Here is a 19816-nt window from a genome sequence, read left to right on the forward strand (position 1 = left end):
ATTGTTCTTATGCTTTTGAGCTCTATATTTTGGAGCAATCAATAAGATGTAATCAAGAAAGTTGTTTTTTTCCTTTTGAAATTAACTGCTGTTGCTTATGTAAACTTTTTGAGGAGAACCAAAATCAATTTTTATTTTTATTATTATTTTTTTTTGGATGAAAAAGCACACTGTCATAGAGTAAATGAATGGGTATATACCGGCATACAAAAGAGAGAGAAAAAAAAAAAAAAAAAAAACTAGCCCAAAACAAGTGGAGACAAACCTAAAAACTAAAAGAAAGGTCTCCAACTATTAAGAATAAAAAGCAAAGGATAATTATAAAGAGATTTTGACAACTGGAGAGAGCTATTGAATATAGCAGGGGGAGTTCTGGAGAGATGTATTGAATCTAGCAGTGGACCAAACCTCTCCCAAGATCTCACAAACCGCTCCCAAGTTCTCTCAAACTGGCAAAGACTTTTGGATCAAATTATTGGGTTTGGATATGTCCATCAATCATAATCCTTCGCTCAGGAATGTAACAGTAGAGTCTTCATCGACACTTTCAGAAAAATTAATCCATGTAGGGTTTTTTTTTTAATTGCAATTATTCCTTAGTTCTTTAGGTATCAATTGGACATTTCTTTTCTGTAGTTCTATATTTTTTGTCTGTCAGTAAGTTATGATGATAATGATGAATTTCAACACTTCCAGTGAGTGATTATGTACAACTGAACTGAAATTCTCTCATAGGAATGAATCCAAGAGGCATTGCAAAATAATATTTCATGGAAAAGTTATTAAGACTTGCTCCTTTTATTCCCTTTGATATAAGATTGTTATTGATTTTATACATTTGATAGATCATTCCAAATCACTTGGAACTTGTTTTTGTTTTTTTTCCTGTAGTATGTGAGCATGCATATTCGCTTGCACAAAACCTGGATCCGAATAGTGAAGGAAGAGGTGTTTTGCAATTCAAAACTGGTTTGATGTCTGTCATTAAGGTACATTCTTGATCTTTTTTTTTTCCTTTTAATATATATGAAAATGGAACGATGATTAAGTGATTTGAATAGAGGGATTAAAGGTCAGGAATGCATCTCATGGTTTAAACTTGCTTCTCTCGTTTGTTTGTTTATTTATTTTTTTAGTATTTTTTATGGGACACATTCTAGCATTTCATCGAGTATACATGCTAGAATATCATTGAAGAGACAACATTGTAGCATTTCCTGTCGCCACTTTGTTCAAGTTTTTTTTGCTTCTGTATTTTTTTTTGAGTATTGGGTTGATCTGTGGGGGTTAGATTTCTTGTCACCATCCTAGCATTTTTTTCCCGAAAAAAATATGCTCTTACTTTATATTGTTTGAGAATTTGAGCCATCTACTTCTTTGCACTTTTGACTTTTATCTGGTAGCTAATTTGGCGTCTTTCGTTGTTTTATCTAATCATATCTAATTCTTGATTGTTTGAGAGATATATTTCAGCAAAAGCTAGCCAAGAGGGAGGGTGGAACCATAGATAGAAGTCAGGACGTTACTCGGTTACAAGAGTTCTACAGACTATACCGAGAGAAAAATAATGTAGATAAGCTTCGGGAAGATGAAATGAAATTGAGGGAATCTGGTGCTTTCAGTGGTAACCTTGGAGAGTAAGTTCATAAACAAAAGTAGTTACCTCTTTTCATCCTTCATAATGACTTTTATTAGTTACTCTTGCTTTCTTGAATGTTTCAAGCATCTCACAACCTTTACATTCATAATATGTTGGCTCTTAAATTTTATAATAATACCCTTACTTTGAAAAGGATACTTTTATTCTTTTGGTTGTAACTTTTCAAATATCACAAGACATTCTGGTCGTCTATTAATTTTTTTTATATAAATAATCCCGATGGGATTATTGCTGTGTCCAGGTTTCAATTTTATAAAATTTAATAGTTCACATCAGTTTATTCATATGGGTCAAGCAATTTATGAAATTAAATGAATTTAATGACATTAAATGAATTTAGTGACATTAAATGTTGTTCTCTTTGTAATGGAATGATTTGTGGTGGCAAATCACTGTAAAAGTTTCGCAAGGACTAGCATGGAACCTAACTTCCATGCATTATGTATTCTTATTGGAGAGTTCTGGACTTTCAATGGTTTGGATCGACGTTTAATATTTATGAAACTCAATAAGAGCTTATTTTTTAGAACTTTTTTTGTTTCCTCTTATTATTGCATTGTGCATTTTCACCTTTTTTTTGGAAACAAAAACGAAAATTTTTCATTGAAATAATGAAAATAATGAAAAGAGACTAATGCTCAAAAGATACAAACCAAGTAGAAAAGATTACAAATAAGTATATAAATAAGAATCCTTATAGTACTAAATCCTCTTCAACAAAGAGTTTAAAATAATTATCCTATAAAAATATCAAAATAAAGGCCAAAAATGTTGGGCTCCAAGAAAAAGGGATTTATGGAGGAAGGAAGAGATTTGACAATTGAGAACAATCATTTATGCACACCAGATCGGAAGTCAAATTCTGACAAGGAGAGAAAAGATCTAACTGAGAACCAGCTCAAATATGCCCAACCACACTAAACTCCAAACCACCCAAATAAGCATCCACGTAATCTTCCAAAAATTCTGAGAGGAAGTGAGAAGCCGAACACATTCCTTCTAAAATTTCTGAATTAATCTCTGAGCTTTTAGGGAAAGGGGAGTCTTGAGTAAGTTTATTTTTTTTTTTATTTTAGAGACATGAAGTGTAGGTTTGGAAACGATGAGAACCTGAATAGACGATAAGAAGACCGAACATTATCTATTGAGTATTGCATAACCTGAAGGCATCTTGAAGAAAAAGGCCATCCGACTTCTACATCTGATCCTGCAAAGGAGTAGGATTCAACTCTACATCTTTGGCATAAAATCCTCAGACGGAAAAGTAAAACCTTCATCCATCATAACTTGAACGGACTTTTCATTTGTTACCTCTAACTCAGGTGGAATGAAACCACAAATATATTTCCTAACTTCAATTCTAGGAGATGTACGATCAATGAAATTAAGACTTTGGAAAAATATATTGACCAAACCTCCAAAATGCTGAACAATTGGTTCAAAACAAGAACGTTTCTTATACGATAAAGGTAAATTCTTCAAAGAAATCTAGCCACCGTATCCTTCAATAAGCTTTGGATGAGTGTGTTCTTGGGACCATTTCTCAAATTTCAGTTGAAAATTTCCAATTTGCTTCACCCCATCATACTGCAAATCAGAAAAATCAACACTCAATTTTTATGCCTTATCTGCCATGAAAGGATTAGCAGAAATGTTGAGTTGAAAATAACCTCTAGTGCATTTTAACTGCCCTTCCAAGAGTTGTGGAATAGCAATCTGGAAACCCACCAAGATAGAATTGAAGTTCATTTCCACTTCTTTTTCTTTCCTCGCAAAAAATGTAGAAGCATCTCTCTCTCTTTTTTTTTTTTTTTTTTTTTTTTTTTTTTTTTTTTGTGTCTTCTGCGTAACTTGTGAGGAGTTGAGTATTGTTGACTAGCCCGACTGCAATATTTCTCCTTCTTTAACATGATTTGTAAAGATGAAAGATGAGCCTGATTTTTCTTTTAACTTCTAAGATATAATTTCTTATCATTTTTTCTGAAAACTACTCCATCTTTTATTTCAACACTAACCAGTACTACACATTCAAGTTTCCTTCTTTGTGGAGATCTAAACTTGGCCGAATGGATAGTCTTGGAGATATCCTTGACTTGCTTACGAAAAAATGTGTGCAATGAATTTTGCAATGGTTCAAGTAGAAAGTTTTTAATCCAAAACACATTAGAGATAGAGAGGGTAATTTTCAGCTTGTTCTTGTCTTCGATAAAACCCATGTCATTTTCATAGCAGATGCAAAACTAAAGGTTACGGATACGACATCTCATCACCTCCTTAGAAATGGCTAGGCAGCAGAGGAGAAAGGGTTGGAGGAAGAAGGATGAGCTTGGTGACAGGAGGAAGAGAAACGAAGGGGAAAAAAAAAAAAAAAAAAGAAAAGAAAAGAAAAGAAAAAAGAGATGGGAAGCAACGATCAAAGTGTGCGAGAAAAGACTGAAGGAACTGATATGGAGGGGTGACTAGGGTTTAAAGAGGAGAACTAGGGGAGAGTATGGCTGAAAAATGTCAAGCAAAAATGAAAGGGAAGAGGGGTGGCTAAGGTTAAAAGAAGACAATGGCGAGACAGAATTAAAGGGTGACAAAACTGGGAGGGAGACAACTGGCATGTATCTGACAGAACCAATGGGGAACAGAGATCGAAGGTGGCCCGTTGGATTGGTCTGCAATCTGTTACTGATCGGTGGGGGGACTAGGGCTTTGGAGGGGAAGGTTTAGGAGGAGAGTGGAAAGAGCGAGCCCATGTGCCTTTTCAACTTCTGCTAAACCTTAGATCTTTTTTTTTTTCTCTCTTTCTGTTAAAGAAACTTTTCAGTGTAAAGTTGCAATATAAAACCTTTAACACTAATTTCCAAACATAGAGCCGGGAAGCAACCTATCAATTATTGGTTGGTTAATATTTAAAAGCATTTTCTGCTTTTCTTATACTCCTTAGGTTATTTTCCGTTTGATGTTTAATACATGGTTATTTGTTTCTTATCCAACTTTTTTTTTAAAGAATACAGATGCCTATGAAAACTAATTTTAGGAAATATGTCTAAACAACCCCTAAAACTTTCTTGGTTTATTTTGTATACGTTGGTTCTTGGCTCACTTATGACCTAAATTATTCCTGTGAGTAGTTAATCATCTTGAATCATGGACAGGTAATGATTTTTTTCATTGAATTTTAAGGTTGGAACGAAAAACATTGAAGCGGAAAAAAGTATTCGCAACCCTGAAAGTATTAGCAATGGTACTGGAGCAACTCAGTGATGCAATCCCTGAAGAGGTTGGCCTTACAATTATCTTGTACTTATACATATATCAAAATTATTGGTGCAAAGTATTTTAATATCCATTATTTGTAAATTTTTTCTTATGAGCTATCTTTTCTTAACTAATGAAACTTTTTCATTGATAAAATAAATCAATGAAAAAATAACTAATGCTCAAGAGATACAAACTTCACTAGGGAGTGAAACCAAAAACTAAGAATTACACCGATAAAATCATCCCAATTTAAATACAATATCCTGAAAAAAAAAAAAAAAAAAAAAACTAACAAAGGCTAGGATAGAGATATCAAGGTGAAGTGTTTAATCAAGCCGATTCAAAATGGTCTAGCCAAAGAAGAAGCTTGCTTGCAAAGATTCTTTGATGCCTTTTCAAACACAAGTTATAGTAAACTGTTGAGGGTGCTAAAAACCGCTGTCTTGAGACAAGAAAACTCAAAAAAGTGTTGCTTCCAAACACACAAACAGAAGTGACCAAACAAAACATCTATTTTCTTCCCCTTTAACAGAATATGAAAAAAGATCATCCATTGAAGGCTTGAGGAAACCCATAGGCTAAACCTTAAAATAAGTAAGCAAAAGTTTACTCTCCATTAAGCTATATATATGCTGATCCAAAAAACTGCTAGGAATACGAGAATTTCTTTCAATAGTGGGCCAACTGAATGAACCAAGAAGACCTGATAGCACCTTACTCCAAAAGATAGAGAGAGTCGTAATATATCTTAAAAATCATGTGGCAATGAGAGTGAAGTTGCTGGCTGAATTGAAAAGATACTCAGACAGATGAAGATTGGACACCTAATATAAGCATCTTTTGGCGCAACAGTACAACTTCTTGAATACCACGGAATGCTCATCATTAAGAAACCAAGAAGAGAGAATGATCATAGCCAAAACTCCTAAATTAGACCATTACCGTGACATTTGCATCTCATGTAGAATAATTTCATGAACTTGAAGACCACAAAGTTTAAGAAAGGGAGAAAATCTCCTTTTTCCCGAAGAAAGATCATTGTTGTTATTAGGGCTTTTTGAAACCCCCATATCAGAAATATGTTTCTTTGCTGAAGCATTAATCAATTTTTCCTTTTTGAATAAGGAACGAAGAAGTTTAAAACAAATCCTCAATAATATCTTCATTTTGCAAATGATTGGTTAGGAGAGGAATTTCTAATTCAAGAATAATATTGAAGTCCATGAGTCATTCAGATCATCTGTTAAGCCTAAAATTATGTTTAGTATGTTAGGTTTTATGCACGAAGGACTTTTCCACACCGAAGTAATTGCAAGTTCTTTGCATGTCTGACATTTAAAAGATGCTTTGCAAGAATAGGTTGTGGTTTTAAAGCATTTAAAAGATGCTTTGCAAGATGAGCTTGTGGTTGGGGAGCTTTTAAAAATACATGAAGTTAGCATATATTAATTCCTCTTTGGAAGAAAATTTTGCACCCCTCGTGGAGAGAAGAATAATGCCTCTTTGCATTTTGAGTATCGAACAGAATAGGCCTTTTTTGCTTGTGTTTTTCAGGAGTTATGTTTAATTTGGGAGATGTTCTTTGTGACATTTTTTAATTTTTGTTCTCTTCCTCATGGAGATTGTATCCTTTGAACACTAGTCTCTTTTTATACAATAATGAAAAGTTTTGTTTCTTGATTAAAAAAAATAATTCAAGACTCTATTTTAACTCATGATTCATTATCAAAGTCAACCAACATATTCATGGTAGAGGACTTCATTATCAAAGTCATCCAATACATTCATGATAGAAGACTGACTATTTGAATGCCCAGTGGATGATTTTTTTTTGTACAAGAAACAAAAGTTTTCATTGAATAGATAACAAGAGATTAATGTTCATAGGATACAAACTTCACCAGGAGAGAAGCATAAATAAAACAGACAAAGAACATATCCTAAATTAAACACAAATCCGAAAAAGAACACTAACGTAAGGCATGGGAAGGGAACTTCAAGAAGAGGTCTGTTCTCTTCAATACTCAAAGAGGGCAAAGGGGGAATATTCTATTCCTTATGAGGAGGCACAAAATTTCTTCCGAAGAATGAAACAGTGTCAAACTATAGCTAGCTGCTGTCAATCGGGGCTTGAACATAAATGGTTCATGAAAATTTAAAACCTCCTCTCATCAGACAAAAAAAAAAAAAAAAAAAAAAAAAGGAAGAAGAAGAAGAAGAGAAAAGAAAAGATAAAGAAAATTTAAAAGCTCCTCAACCATTAGCTCTTGTTTTCCGAAGCATCCAGTAAATGCTCTTCTTGCAAAAGAACTTGCAATAACTTCTTCGTGGAAAGGCCCTCCATGCATGAAGCCTACCTTATTACATGCAATTTGGGGCTAAACAAATAACTTAACTGACCCATGGCCTTCGATATTAGCCAAAATTGGACAAATGGATGTTACTGAATATGAATCATAAAAAGTCTAATTGCAAAATGAATCGTCTGTTTGCACTCGAGCCGAATTCAGTATTCTATGTACAAAAAAAAAAAAAAAAAAAAAGGAGAAAGTTTGATGACTTGTTATCCTCAAGGACTCAAAGATCACTCTTTTTTCAAATTAACCAAGGTGTAGTTCTCACGGCAGCGAACTAAAGGATCTTAGCTTTCCCTCCTGTTTCCCAACAAAGCTTCCGACAACTAACTATCCACAGCATTTGGGAGATGGAAATAGGCCTAAATAAAGAAAGGAGAAGTCCCGAAGGAATTCTGGCCAGAAGCTGTCGTGTGGTCCGTTCACATTCTCAACCGGAGCCCTACTTTTTCTCTTAGAGATATATATATGACTCCACAAGAAGCATGGAGCGGAAGGAAACCTGCAGTAGACCACTTTAGAATCTTTGGGTGCATAGCATATGCACACGTTCCTGATGAGAAAAGGAAGAAACTTGAGGACAAGAGTTTGAAGTGTGTGTTCCTTGGAGTAAGCGAGACTTCTAAGGCGTACAAGCTCTATGATCCTTTGACAAAGAAGGTCGTGGTAAGTCGTGATGTAATCTTTGACGAAAATCAGACTTGGTTGGACATGGGAAGAAAAGATCACTGCAACATTTTGAACATTTGGAAAACTTGGAATACTAAGAGCTTTGAGAAAGTTGATATTCTTCTTTGAATTGTTCTTAATGGAAGCCTTAAATACTTCAGAGGTTTCACAGAGGAATTTTCCTTTCTTTTCTCTTATACCATTTGTGTGTCTACTTTGTTTTAAAGATGTGGATTATCTTAACCATCTTCTTTTCGGCTGCTCGTATTCTTTGCATTGTTGGTTTAATTTATTCTCCATGTTCAAGGTGCATGGGGTGGTTTTGTCAATTTTGATAGAAAATGTACTTCAGCTTCTCATAGGGCATTCTTTGTCTTCGAAGCCCTCCCTTATTTGGTCCAATGCAATCAAAACCCTTATTTTAGAACTTTGAAGGTCCAGCTGAAGCCTACCTTATTACATGAAGGTCCAGCTGCTCTTATAAGAAAAGGGGCAATGTATGAACAAGTGATCAGTTTATATCAATCAGTCTTCTATGGTAATTGTTAACTAAGGAAGGCCGAGTTTGTTGAAAAACTCCTGGTCATATGATAAAGGTTATACAATTGACAGTGAAATAGTGGATGACTGGAAAAATAAGGGAAAACTAAAGGGTTGATGCTTTAAATTGGCTCAGTAAAGGCATTTGACATGGGCTGTTTGTTTGTAGATGCATTATCGAGAAATAGGGATTTTGAACAAAGTGGAATTGCCGTAACATTTTTCTGTAATGAAGTTATTTGTTGTCTTTGTTTGAAAAAATAAATTCTGAGTTTTGCGTCTCTTCTTATACATGATTTCCTTTTCTTGCAGATGAAAAGACTCATGGAATCGGATGCTGCAATGACAGAAGACTTAATTGCTTATAATATTATTCCATTAGATGCTCCTTCTACGACAAATGCTATTGGGTCCATGGCTGAGGTCTTTTGGATTACAATTTTCTTGTTTAGAATGTCCAAGTTTATCCATTTCTTCAGTTATTTACCTTGAAACTGAACTTTATGTTTAGGTGCAAGCAGCAGTGTCAGCTTTAAAATATTTCAGTGGCCTTCCAAAGTTGCCTGCAGAATTTTCTTTTCCGGAGACTAGGAGTCCTGATATATTTGACTTTCTACACTTCATTTTTGGATTTCAGGTTTGGTCTTCTATGTTGGTGGTTGTATACAACTCAATTCCGTCCCCTGTTTGTATAGTTTGTTACTGGGTTTCTATGTTTTAATACTTGTAATATATGTATTTGCAATTATTTAAGAGTTATATTAATGGATTTGACTATCAACACGTGATTCTAGTTTTCATTCCTCACCTTATGTATCGATCAGGGTTTTAAAATAAGGTTAAGTGTTCTCCTGAGGGTTTTTGTTTTGTTTTATAAGGTTCTAATTGGGAATCGGGTTTAAAAGTTTCTCTTTCTTCTTCTTGTAAGAAACTCATTTAGTAGGTACTTTGTTTTCTCATGTATAGATTTGTTATGTTTTTAGATCACTATATAGAAGAAGTAAACATAAAAAGAACACTATGAACAAAAGATATTTTTCTGTTTTAAAAGATTAATTTGCATAATATTTTTATAATTTTTTTAAAAATACACCTTAATGGCTCCTAAGGAATACTGATCTAAGTATGAAATCTTATGGTACTAATTCATCTGTTTTGTGGATGTTGTAATATAAGATTCTTCTTTGAGCTCATTTTTTGAAATACCATTTCTTTTGTATTTTTGGCCCACAGTGTGGCCTTTGAACTTTGATTCTCAGTTCTTTCTGTTTTTTGAGCTCTTGTAATTTTCTTTTATAGTTTTGTTTTCCCTTTTACTTGTTGTTAAGCTTTGTTCTTTGGGCTGTTCTTTTTTTTTTTTTTTTTTTTTTTCTTTTTTCTGCATGCGCCACCTTTTGGTTTCTTGTAAAAAATAATGGCTAAATTCCAAAGCTCACCTTCGATTTGGCTTTCTGTTTCTCTGTAGCTATACTTCATTATTCGTAGTTCCTTTTGATCTTTTAGGTGGAGTTTTTCTTTACCTAACTAATGCGACAGCTTTCTTTTAAAGAAAAAAAATCATTTTGATTTTATCATAAGGTCAACATTCTTTGTGTCTACTATTTGTGTTTATTTGGAAGAAATATTTTTTTAAAGCAGCAAGGAATCTAATATTATTTTTTTAGTACACAACAAATGGGGTATGAAGATTTGAATCTCCAACCTCAAGGAAAGAGTAGATGCCAATTGCTGTTGAGTTATGCTGACTTTGGCACATTCTAATATTGTTTACAATTGCAATTATAATGATGGTTGATGTGTATTTACCCTGTTTTGGTCTATTGGTCATTTTTAGTTACATAGTTTTTTTTTTTAGATTTTTAATTTAATTTGTCCAACATTGAAATTGGATGGCTTGGTCATTTCTTTAAGATTTTCAATTTATATTGTCTCATGTTGAATTTTGATGGCCTTCAGAAAGACAATGTGTCCAACCAGCGTGAGCATGTAGTGCACCTACTTGCCAACGAACAGTCTCGCCTTCGTATTCCTGAAGAAAATGAACCAGTATGTCCTTTATTCTCATCATTGAACATTGATGAACAGTTTTGTTTACTTTTAATCATTAACAATTGGAGCTGTTTGCGTTTGCCTTGGTTGGTGATTTGAGCCATTACCTTTCAATGAGATCATTTTATGTAAGATTATTTATATCCTAAAATAATTGTTGTTGTAGTTGGCTAATTATATGTTGATTGGGTACTTGATATCTGCTTTGTGGTTGGTTTTTGCTTTGTCAATGCTAAAGTTTGATGAATGAGGTCTTCAACGAGAAATAAGAACTTCACATTCCTTTCGTCTTGAATTGTTGCTTTCATCAGTCACTTTTCTACTTTTGATATAAAATTAAACTTTGAATTCAAAGAATATTCGAGTTGAGAAGGTTTGTTATGGTTGTATCATGGATGCACATCCACTAGTAGAAAATTATGACGTGTGCAGGACAATAACATATTTAATGAAATGTGTTCATATACTTCTACACTTCTCAATTATTTTGCACGTATTGTATTGCCAGAGATATGAGGCCATTCATACATTTCACGTATGCAAAGAGGATGGGGGCACAAAAGAAATATATAGTTAGTTTAGTGAGAGCAGCATGTGTGGCCCAATTTTTCTAATAGAAGGGATTTGATAGTACTCTTTTGGGGCAAGGTATAGTTTTTTGTTTGTTGGGGGTTTTTGCCTTGATTTTGTTCTAGGATGGAGAGCTTCTGGCCTCAAGAGTTTCTCTTGTGGTGTTCTATACTTACAAATATACATTAAGGGTTGAGTCTTGAGAAGATTTTCAACAAAAAAAGGACATTGTGTTGAAATCGGCAGGCTTGAGAAAGTTGTAGAGCCTGGACTCTTTTTACTTCCCTTGATAAAAATGGCTCAACCACTAAAAGTCAGGCTTGAGAAGATTTCCAACAAAAAAAGACGTTGTGTTGAAATCTCCACGCTTGGGAAAGTTGTCGTTTGCTCAACCACTAAAAGTCTACCACTAGTGAAAGTACTTCCTACAAAGAAGCATTGAAAAGGAGTCTTAAAGATGAGAAAGATAAACCTTCTCACCAACGCTCCCTTTGACTAGTTGTAGCCACCATTGATTTGGAATGCACGGTTATTATTCATAAAAACACTTCCACGATGACTATTATGAGATTTAGAAGAAATTACTACTACATGTTAGTGACTTTTGTTTGTTGAGCCCTTTCAATCTAACTAAGCCATGCTTGCTCTAGAAGATGATATGAGTTCTATTAAAATAGGATTATGAATGACATTAGGAGAGTTACTTTGACAGGGCGTTCCAACAGTAAGTTTGGTTGGTAAAGAAATTGGAGTTTCATTTGCGCAATGTTGCAGACAAGGTTAGATGATTGTTGGTTCCCTCGGGCTTTTTCTTTCATTTGGCGGCTTCTAGACCAATGTTAAATGCTCTATGACAAAGCTCGTTCAGGATTTTGAAATTTCTAAGAAAGTGAAAAAAAATTTATGGTCGTTGGCTCACAGAAGTTTGAATACTCATGAGAGACTTCAAAAGAGTCTAAATCTCTCCTTTTGCCCTTTTATTTGCCCACAATGTTTAAGTAGTGAGGAGTTTATGGATCACATTTTCCTGCAGGGTCCTTTTGCTAATTGTTGCTGGGAACTCGTGTGTATTTTTGAGTTGTGGATTTGTCTCCCGAATAGGGTTGATGGCCAGTTGTAGGACTTTTTGAGGGGCCACAAGTTGAAAAGTAAAGCCAGAATTTTGTGGAAGTTTGCCCCTAGAGCGGTGTTATGAAGTTTGCGTCTGGAACGAAACAGAAGAATTTGAGAAGATAAGTTTGTTTCCTTAAGGTTCCTTTTTGGATTTTGTACAACTCAATGCATCCGGGTGGTGCCATGGCTATAATCAATTCTTGTATAACTTCTCCACTTCCTTTGATTCATATCTATTGGAAAGCTATGTGTAAGTAGTTTAGTTGGGTGGGGGCTCTCTCATACCCCAGCCCTTACCCTGTGGCCCTTTTGCTTATTCTTATTGAGAAAGTTTCTTATAAAACGGGTATGTTAGTTATTGGCAGAGAAGTTGTTATGGTAGTTTGTTAAATAAAGGGAATGAGAAGGAGAAGGGTAGGCAATTGTTTAGTTGGATTACGGCTTGAGTGATCTCAAGAGAGGAATGACCCAATACCTTGAATTAGTTGGTTTATCGTGTAGTTCTTTGTCTTTTTTATTTCTATATCATTTTAGTTTTGTTTAGATTGTTCTATCCTTTGTTTGGGATCTAGCAAAGGACTTTGTATGAGCTCGAATTTTAAGCTACATGAGGAAATGGCATACAATGGGTATGCGCTTATGTTTGAATCTGGGAGCTTATAGGCTTACTATTGTGATTCAAAAGTTCCTTTCCGAGGGGATGTATTAAGGTTTGTAATTTACGAATGAGTATAGGGACTTTTCAAAGGATTGGCAACCATTTGGAGGGTATTTAGAGATTGCTAATAAAATCCTCTCAAGGATTTATTTGATGGAGGTATGCATCAAAATAAAAAAAAATGATATTGGATTCATCTCACAAATATTCAACAAACAGTCAACTCTTGTTGCTGTTAGCTTCGCCAATAATGTGTATTTTAATTCCTGTGGAGGGTTTTATTTATTTGATATTTGGTTGGAATCCATGACCGCATTCTAGACAATCTATCAGCTTGGATCTGAGGTTGTTTACCATCCACATCATTACTAATGGAAAGGATAGGGAAAAAACCTCGGCATCGAGTAGTCTTCAACAAGGTGACTCATTGTCTGCCTTTGTTTTCATCCTAGTGGTTGATTGTAAAGGCCCAAATTCTCTGTCCATGAACTTCCTTCAACAAGGTGACACTTCGTCTCCCTTTGTTTTCATTCTGTTGGTTTATTCTCTAAGTAGACTGCTCGCTATCTCAGCATCAAGGTTTTTAAGAGTAGGAACATTTTACATTTTAACTCAACGAAACATTTCTTGGGGGAAAATGGATATCAGTTGATGCCATTTTGAGGAGTTGAGAAGATTCTGACACAAATTGGTGACCAGTTATTTTATTTTCAAGTTGTAGCAAGAGAATGTTGGAGTTTATCTGCCAAAAAAGGGAGGAAGAAGAAATATCACGACCAAAGAGGCAACATTAGATGAAGAGATCGTGATGCAAGTACAATAATGGATTAGATAGAAATAAGGGAATGGGGCAAGTGATCGACGTAGATTGACTCACCGCACCTCTCTATGAGTCTTTGACGATTGATGTGTTCCATCCACACTGGCTGTCACCTGTGTGCTTGCCATGCTGTTGCTGTCATTTAAAATAAAAGGCTTCTTAACTCATTCTTATAGTACTGGCATGATGTGCAAATGCGACCAAGAGGATGCAATGTGGGCGCACTTGTACATGAGTTGGTGGCAAGTTGTACCACCTTGTGGTAGGGACTGGCTAAGTTTGACCATTGTTTTACCACATTATAGTACAAGCCCGGTAGATCATTACTGTTAAATGACGGTAGTTGATCAAGCCCAGTCAATATTAGACAAACAACCTTCACCTCCCTACATGTTTATCATCTTAAGCACTTTGAGTTTTATTCCGAACACTCAAAATCACTCAAAACAATGATTTTAGTTGAGCGTTAAAACATTCTCATCAACCATATGTTAAGGATTAGATCTTAACTCATTAGTTACAATAATGAGTGCTTGATTCACTAGATTGTATCCCATCGGATGTTCAACAAAATCAAGTTGGATGTCAATGTTAGAGGTTTGAGTAAGAAACATAAAAGATCTTTACTACAAAAAGTTCTTCCATTTGACATTGATAAGAAAAGAATTATAGCTATCGAAGATTTTATCAAAGATACAGGCTTTACACCAAGCAATCTTTCAAATCTTTCCCTTCTTTCTAACCCCCCCCCAAAAAAAAAAAAAAAAATGTCTTTTCACTGCACAAATGATTAAGCACCCCAAGCTCTGTGCTCGAAGCCTTGGAGCTTGAACTATTATCCTCGACAATTAATGTACTGTTGCATAAATATGAAATGTACTTGTATATGCTAGAGCTCTCATTTGAGGATATTTTAATGTGTTGCTATAGAAATTGGATGAAGCTGCTGTGGAGGGTGTATTTAAGAAGTCTCTGGAAAACTACGCTAAATGGTGTGAATATTTATGCATTCAACCTGTTTGGAGCAGGTTTGGTTTTTCCAACTTATTCTTTTTATTTTCTGTATGGAGTTTGGTTTCATCTTATATTTTCATTTTTCAACATGGACTTATGAATTTGATATCTCCTAGAAGAAAATTTTATTTGGAGGACTACAATTATTGAAAGTGTTCTATTGTTTTACAGCTTGTCTGATGTTAGCAAGGAAAAGAAGCTATTGTTTATTTCCTTATACTTTCTTATATGGGGTGAAGCAGCCAACGTCAGATTCCTTCCAGAATGCTTATGCTACATATTTCACCATGTACGTAACTCTGGACTTCATTTGTAATTATATTCGACTATGTCAACCTTTATTTTTCATTTTTTCATTTTTTTGGGATCTTTAAGTTGATCCAACATAAGGCTTGAAAGAAAATTATGTTCAGCATTTATTTTCTTGCAAGGGCTTCAATTACTAATTATGTTCATGGGGGGTTTGATTTGGATGTGATACTTTTTGAATCTAATCTAATTTTTTGGGATAAAAAATTCTCACCCATACAACCTTGTCCAAAGCCAATCTTACTGTAAAATATTTGGTTGGGTTGGTTTCGCTTATAGGTTACTCATCCAAACCGTTATGGAAAACATAGTGAAAATATTGGTCCTTTGACATTCATTACTTATTGTACATTAATTAAGAACAATAACTCCCTCGTAGAGGTTTGTCTTTTAAGCATTAGTCTCTTTTCATTTTCTTAATTAGTTTCATCTATTGTAGAAAAAGGTAACCAATTATTATATATATTCTCTGCTTAAAAGTAATTAATATTGATGAAATTATTGAATAAATTTTGATATATTCATAGTAGTTCAATACCATCCAAACCTGTTTTTAGTTCATTGTGAAACCAACTTGACCCATAAATTTAATTTTGAACAAGAAACAAAACTTTTTATTGAAGCAATGAAAATAGACTATTGCTTATAAGGTACAAACTTCACAAGGATGTGAAAGGAGAAAAAAAAAAGAAGGAAATATGAAATTATAAAAATTGATTTGGAAGACTACGTCACATATAAGCTTTTAAACTTGCTGCCAATTTTCTATTTAGAAGTGTAAGTAATCCAGTGAGGGAAAAAGTATGCTCTCTCCACTTTCTTCCTAATCGTGGTTTTGTAATTTTTTTGTCGGTCTTTTCCCATGAGCTTCATAATTTTACCCTTAGACCTTTAATTTCTATGCAGATGGTCCGGGAAATGGATGAGATGTTGAGGCATGGGATTGCGCAGCCAGCCAAGAGTTGCGAGTCTAAAGATGGTGTTTCTTTCCTTGATCAAGTTATCTTTCCTCTTTATGAGGTCATGGCTGCGGTATGTTTCTCGTCTCACCTAAAGCTTTTAAAGAACGAGTAGGATTTATTTTAACATTAACATTCTTGTCTCACCTAAAGCTTTTAAAGAAAGAGTAGGATTTATTTTTTCCATTCTTGTTAAGGAGCACAAGTGCATGTGTCTCTGTGGGTAAAAAAGTGAAAGAGTACAAGTCAATGTATCTCAAACCTCAACCCTAGCCTCCCACTTCCATGCCACACCACATACTGTGGGCTTTGCCTCACTCCTATGCTGCTCTCCGATAGTTTTGATCATTGCACCTACCACGTCTGTTCTCGCGCTGCCTCCTGTCCTTTTTCTAAACCCTATTTGCACCACGTCCATTTCATTTCCTAAACCTTAATCGCTCTCCCCCGCTCTAACCTCCAACCTCAGCCCCCTCTGCCCTGATTTAAGCCTTTGGTGTCTTTTTCATCCATTGTTCCTTGCCCACTCCATGACTGTTCTGTCACCCTCTCTACGTTTGTTAGTTTACCCCTTTCTATTTTTTCTCTTTCTTCCACCACCTCGTCATTGACTAGAACCTTCGTACCCCTTGACTAGAACCTTCGTACCCCTTGACTACAACCTTCGTACTCCTTGTCGTTGTCTACCTTCTCTTTTTTTAGCCTTCCACCCATTAGCTATCCTAGATTGTGATATTCTTGAAGGTTTTTCTTATCAAGATTTCATTATGGAAGTCAATTGGTTTGCATTTTTTGGTTCAATGGCAGTGATGAGTTGAAAATGTAATATTGAATGACAAGACTTGGATAAAGATTGATGATAGTTTTTTGGGAATATGTTTCATTTATGCGCTATTTCCCAAAGAAAGAAATTCACCTTTTTAGCGTGATGTCCTTCCCATACTATCTTTGCTAGCGTGGGATCTATTGCTTCTACTTTTTACCCCATGTCCATTATCAAGGATTTTGTAGAGAAGACCCCCTCAGCGCTGGGGGAGCCAAGTCAGTGAGTTTTTTTCGTTTGACAATACCACTGTGCATGATTAAGGCTTAATTCGTTATCCTTTAAGTTCTTACCGAACTTCAAGTCCAAGAATTTGTTGACGACATTCCACGTTTGTTGGATCGTGGTTTTTTTTCTTTTTAATGAGAGAGTCTGTACAAAAGTGGATATCGCAGAGCTAGCGCGGTGTTTTCAATCCATGGTCGGTCCAAAATGATGTGATTCCTCCCACTTTGAGGTTATAAGAAGCTAAAGAGAATGAATCTCTTTAATTAATTTACCATTGCCATATTGGGAATATTCTTTCTTTGAAGTTATAGGGGAACATTTGGGTGGTCTGGTAAGCATTTCCTTTCAAATGATTAATCTCCTTGATTTTTCAGCCGTTGTATTAAACATAGAGAAAAATACTTGTGAATCCATCCCAACAAAAATTGAACTCTAGGAAGGCTTACTTGAAAATTTGATCTCTGTTTTGGTGATAATGTTGCATTAGACCATCCCAACACAAAGCATTACCAACTGCCATCTTCAAAAGGTGTTTTTTCTACGTGTTTTATTGGACCACATTTTTTATGGAAGTGATTTGGATTTTAAGTAATTGATGTGAACACCCACAATCAAGGTTATTAAAGACCAAACTAGTCACATATTCAAAATTTTACACACGAAAAAACCAGTCTGGCTATTTCCAAATTCATCAAATTCTATTGTTTCATTAAATGTAACAAACTCATTCTCTTTGGTAACTAAATATGTTTTTTAGGATCGGATAAGATTGGTCTGGAAAAAACAAGTTTAGAAATTTTAGAGGCTAATCCAGATTTTATGGGAGATGCTTGTCTACACCTTTTGGTTTCTCTGATCCAGTCAGCCCTCTCATAATTTTGTTCATTCGTCATTCTCCATTCTAGATTCAAACTTAATTATAGAAAAAGATATGCAGCTTTCCTCCAGGTTCTCAGATGTTCCATCATCTTCTTCACCATTTATTGAATCTGAATCTGATGCTGAATCATTAATGAGTGTAGTGAGGAATTAAAAATGAATCACGAAATCCATTGCGAGAATGATGTCCTTACACAATTGTTGGCTCTCGTTGTTTTGGAAGAAGATGTACCTTCTTCAAAGTTTATGGATGACCAGGTCAGAGAAGATTTGCCAATAGAGTACATCCTCTTGAATCCTAAAAAAGTTTGATCTCTTACTGAGATTTGCAGTCTTCAGATGTGTGAAATTTCATGTCATTCAGCTCATATAAAAGTTCAGTTCTTTCTGTTTAGTTCTCTGTGAATATGACTTTTTAGAGATTATGGGAAGCTTCAAAGCATTGGGCTTTTAAGTTATTTTGGTCCAATTTTGTTTTCAGAATAAGCAGTTTTGCTTGACTAACAATTGATTGTGGTTGAAATTGAATTGTGTCCTTGGTTTTCTTTTTAAAAATGATTCAGGGTGTACCGGAGAGTATTGCTGGAGATTTTATTTTCTTTTTTATGGTTTCTTAAGAGATTCTCATAGAGGATTCTTACTTGGCATTTCTAGAGGGTTTTGAAGGTTTCTAAGGGCTTGCATGAAGGGCTTGCATTAGTCTAATAATTCTATCAATGCAAGAGGTGCCTTACGAAATATCTTTCCTTGGCTTCATTTTTTTGAATCTGCTTTCTCAGATTTTGTTGCGTCTTTTTTGTACTTTTCTTCAGATGAAGTTTCTGCATTTTTTAGCCGGAGTAGGGGTTCTCTATTGCAGATTTGTTTTGCTGTGCTAGTTGCTTTTCCTTGTTTTATCCTCTTGTAGTTTTTTTTCTTCTCGTCTTGACCTCTTTCATTCTCGCTGGGAACTTATATCCTTAAAGTTTTTCCTTCTCTCATGTCAATGAAATACTGTTTCTTGTTAAAAAAAAAAAAAATCAGGAAGCTGAAAACAATAACAATGGGCGTGCACCACATTCTTCATGGAGAAACTATGATGATTTTAACGAGTATTTCTGGTTAGTTGCAAAATTCTGTATGTTTGATTGTCATGAACAATTCTTACTGATGAAATTTCGGAATGCTGCTCATTTTTTTTTTATCAGGTCACTTCGATGCTTTGAACTCAGTTGGCCATGGCATAAAGGCAGATCTTTTTTCCAAAGGCCAACACCAAAGTCAAAGGTTGTCTGTATGCTTTGTTTAATTTTGTCAAAAGATTATCTTTCTTTTTCTTTTCTAAAAAACTCATTTGTACTAAGTTATTTCTATATTATTTGTTGTACTGACTGGTTTGAGTGAAGACAATATTTTCTGTTCTGTGATCTTCCATACATGAAATTATTGCTCTCTTAAACATTTGGTAGTGAGAAGTCTGCTTTAGCAGGTGGTTTTCAGGGTTTTGAATCTGTTACATGCTTGAACATGAAGAATCCGTGGATTACTATGTGCAATTTTTCCGGTGGTTTCTGTGTGCATGTACAGTTTAGTACCATAACAACCTTAAGAAAAACATCAATCCATTGGTGGTTCGTTTGAGTGGGCTACTTTTGGGCTTTCTTACCCTCGCCCTTTGCCCTAATTTGGACTTTTGTGGCTTTTAGGCCAGGTCTATAGAGATGCAACTGTAGAAGATTATGATTAGTGGTATTGTTTGGAAGTACCGAACAATTAGTTAAATTAAACTAAATTCACCTCCTATGTGCAGTAATAAAAATTTACATTTCCAAATTTGCTAAATTTTGGAGTTTAGTCCAGTCAATTTTCATGAGGGAAATTTTAGTATAAACTATTTCATAGGGAGATATTCCTTTCTCTGTGGAGGAATATTTCATTGGTTA

At 34.8% G+C, this 19816-nt stretch overlaps 1 protein-coding gene across 1 annotated transcript in view; it reads left to right on the forward strand.

Annotated features, from left to right (window-relative positions):
• The window catches only part of LOC111794072 (callose synthase 9), a 44338-nt gene that overhangs the window by 2829 nt on the left and 21693 nt on the right, over positions 1–19816 (forward strand). The window contains exons 3-13 of the mRNA XM_023676199.2: positions 892–989; positions 1474–1637; positions 4832–4928; positions 8785–8895; positions 8984–9109; positions 10429–10518; positions 14613–14710; positions 14868–14985; positions 15912–16037; positions 18918–18994; positions 19082–19160. Of these exons, the coding sequence (XP_023531967.2) occupies positions 892–989; positions 1474–1637; positions 4832–4928; positions 8785–8895; positions 8984–9109; positions 10429–10518; positions 14613–14710; positions 14868–14985; positions 15912–16037; positions 18918–18994; positions 19082–19160 (1184 nt within the window). The remainder of the gene's footprint in view (positions 1–891; positions 990–1473; positions 1638–4831; positions 4929–8784; positions 8896–8983; positions 9110–10428; positions 10519–14612; positions 14711–14867; positions 14986–15911; positions 16038–18917; positions 18995–19081; positions 19161–19816) is intronic.

The sequence above is a fragment of the Cucurbita pepo genome, chromosome 4, assembly GCF_057944985.1.
Source record: "Cucurbita pepo subsp. pepo isolate OVF chromosome 4, ASM5794498v1, whole genome shotgun sequence".
NCBI lineage: Eukaryota > Viridiplantae > Streptophyta > Magnoliopsida > Cucurbitales > Cucurbitaceae > Cucurbita > Cucurbita pepo.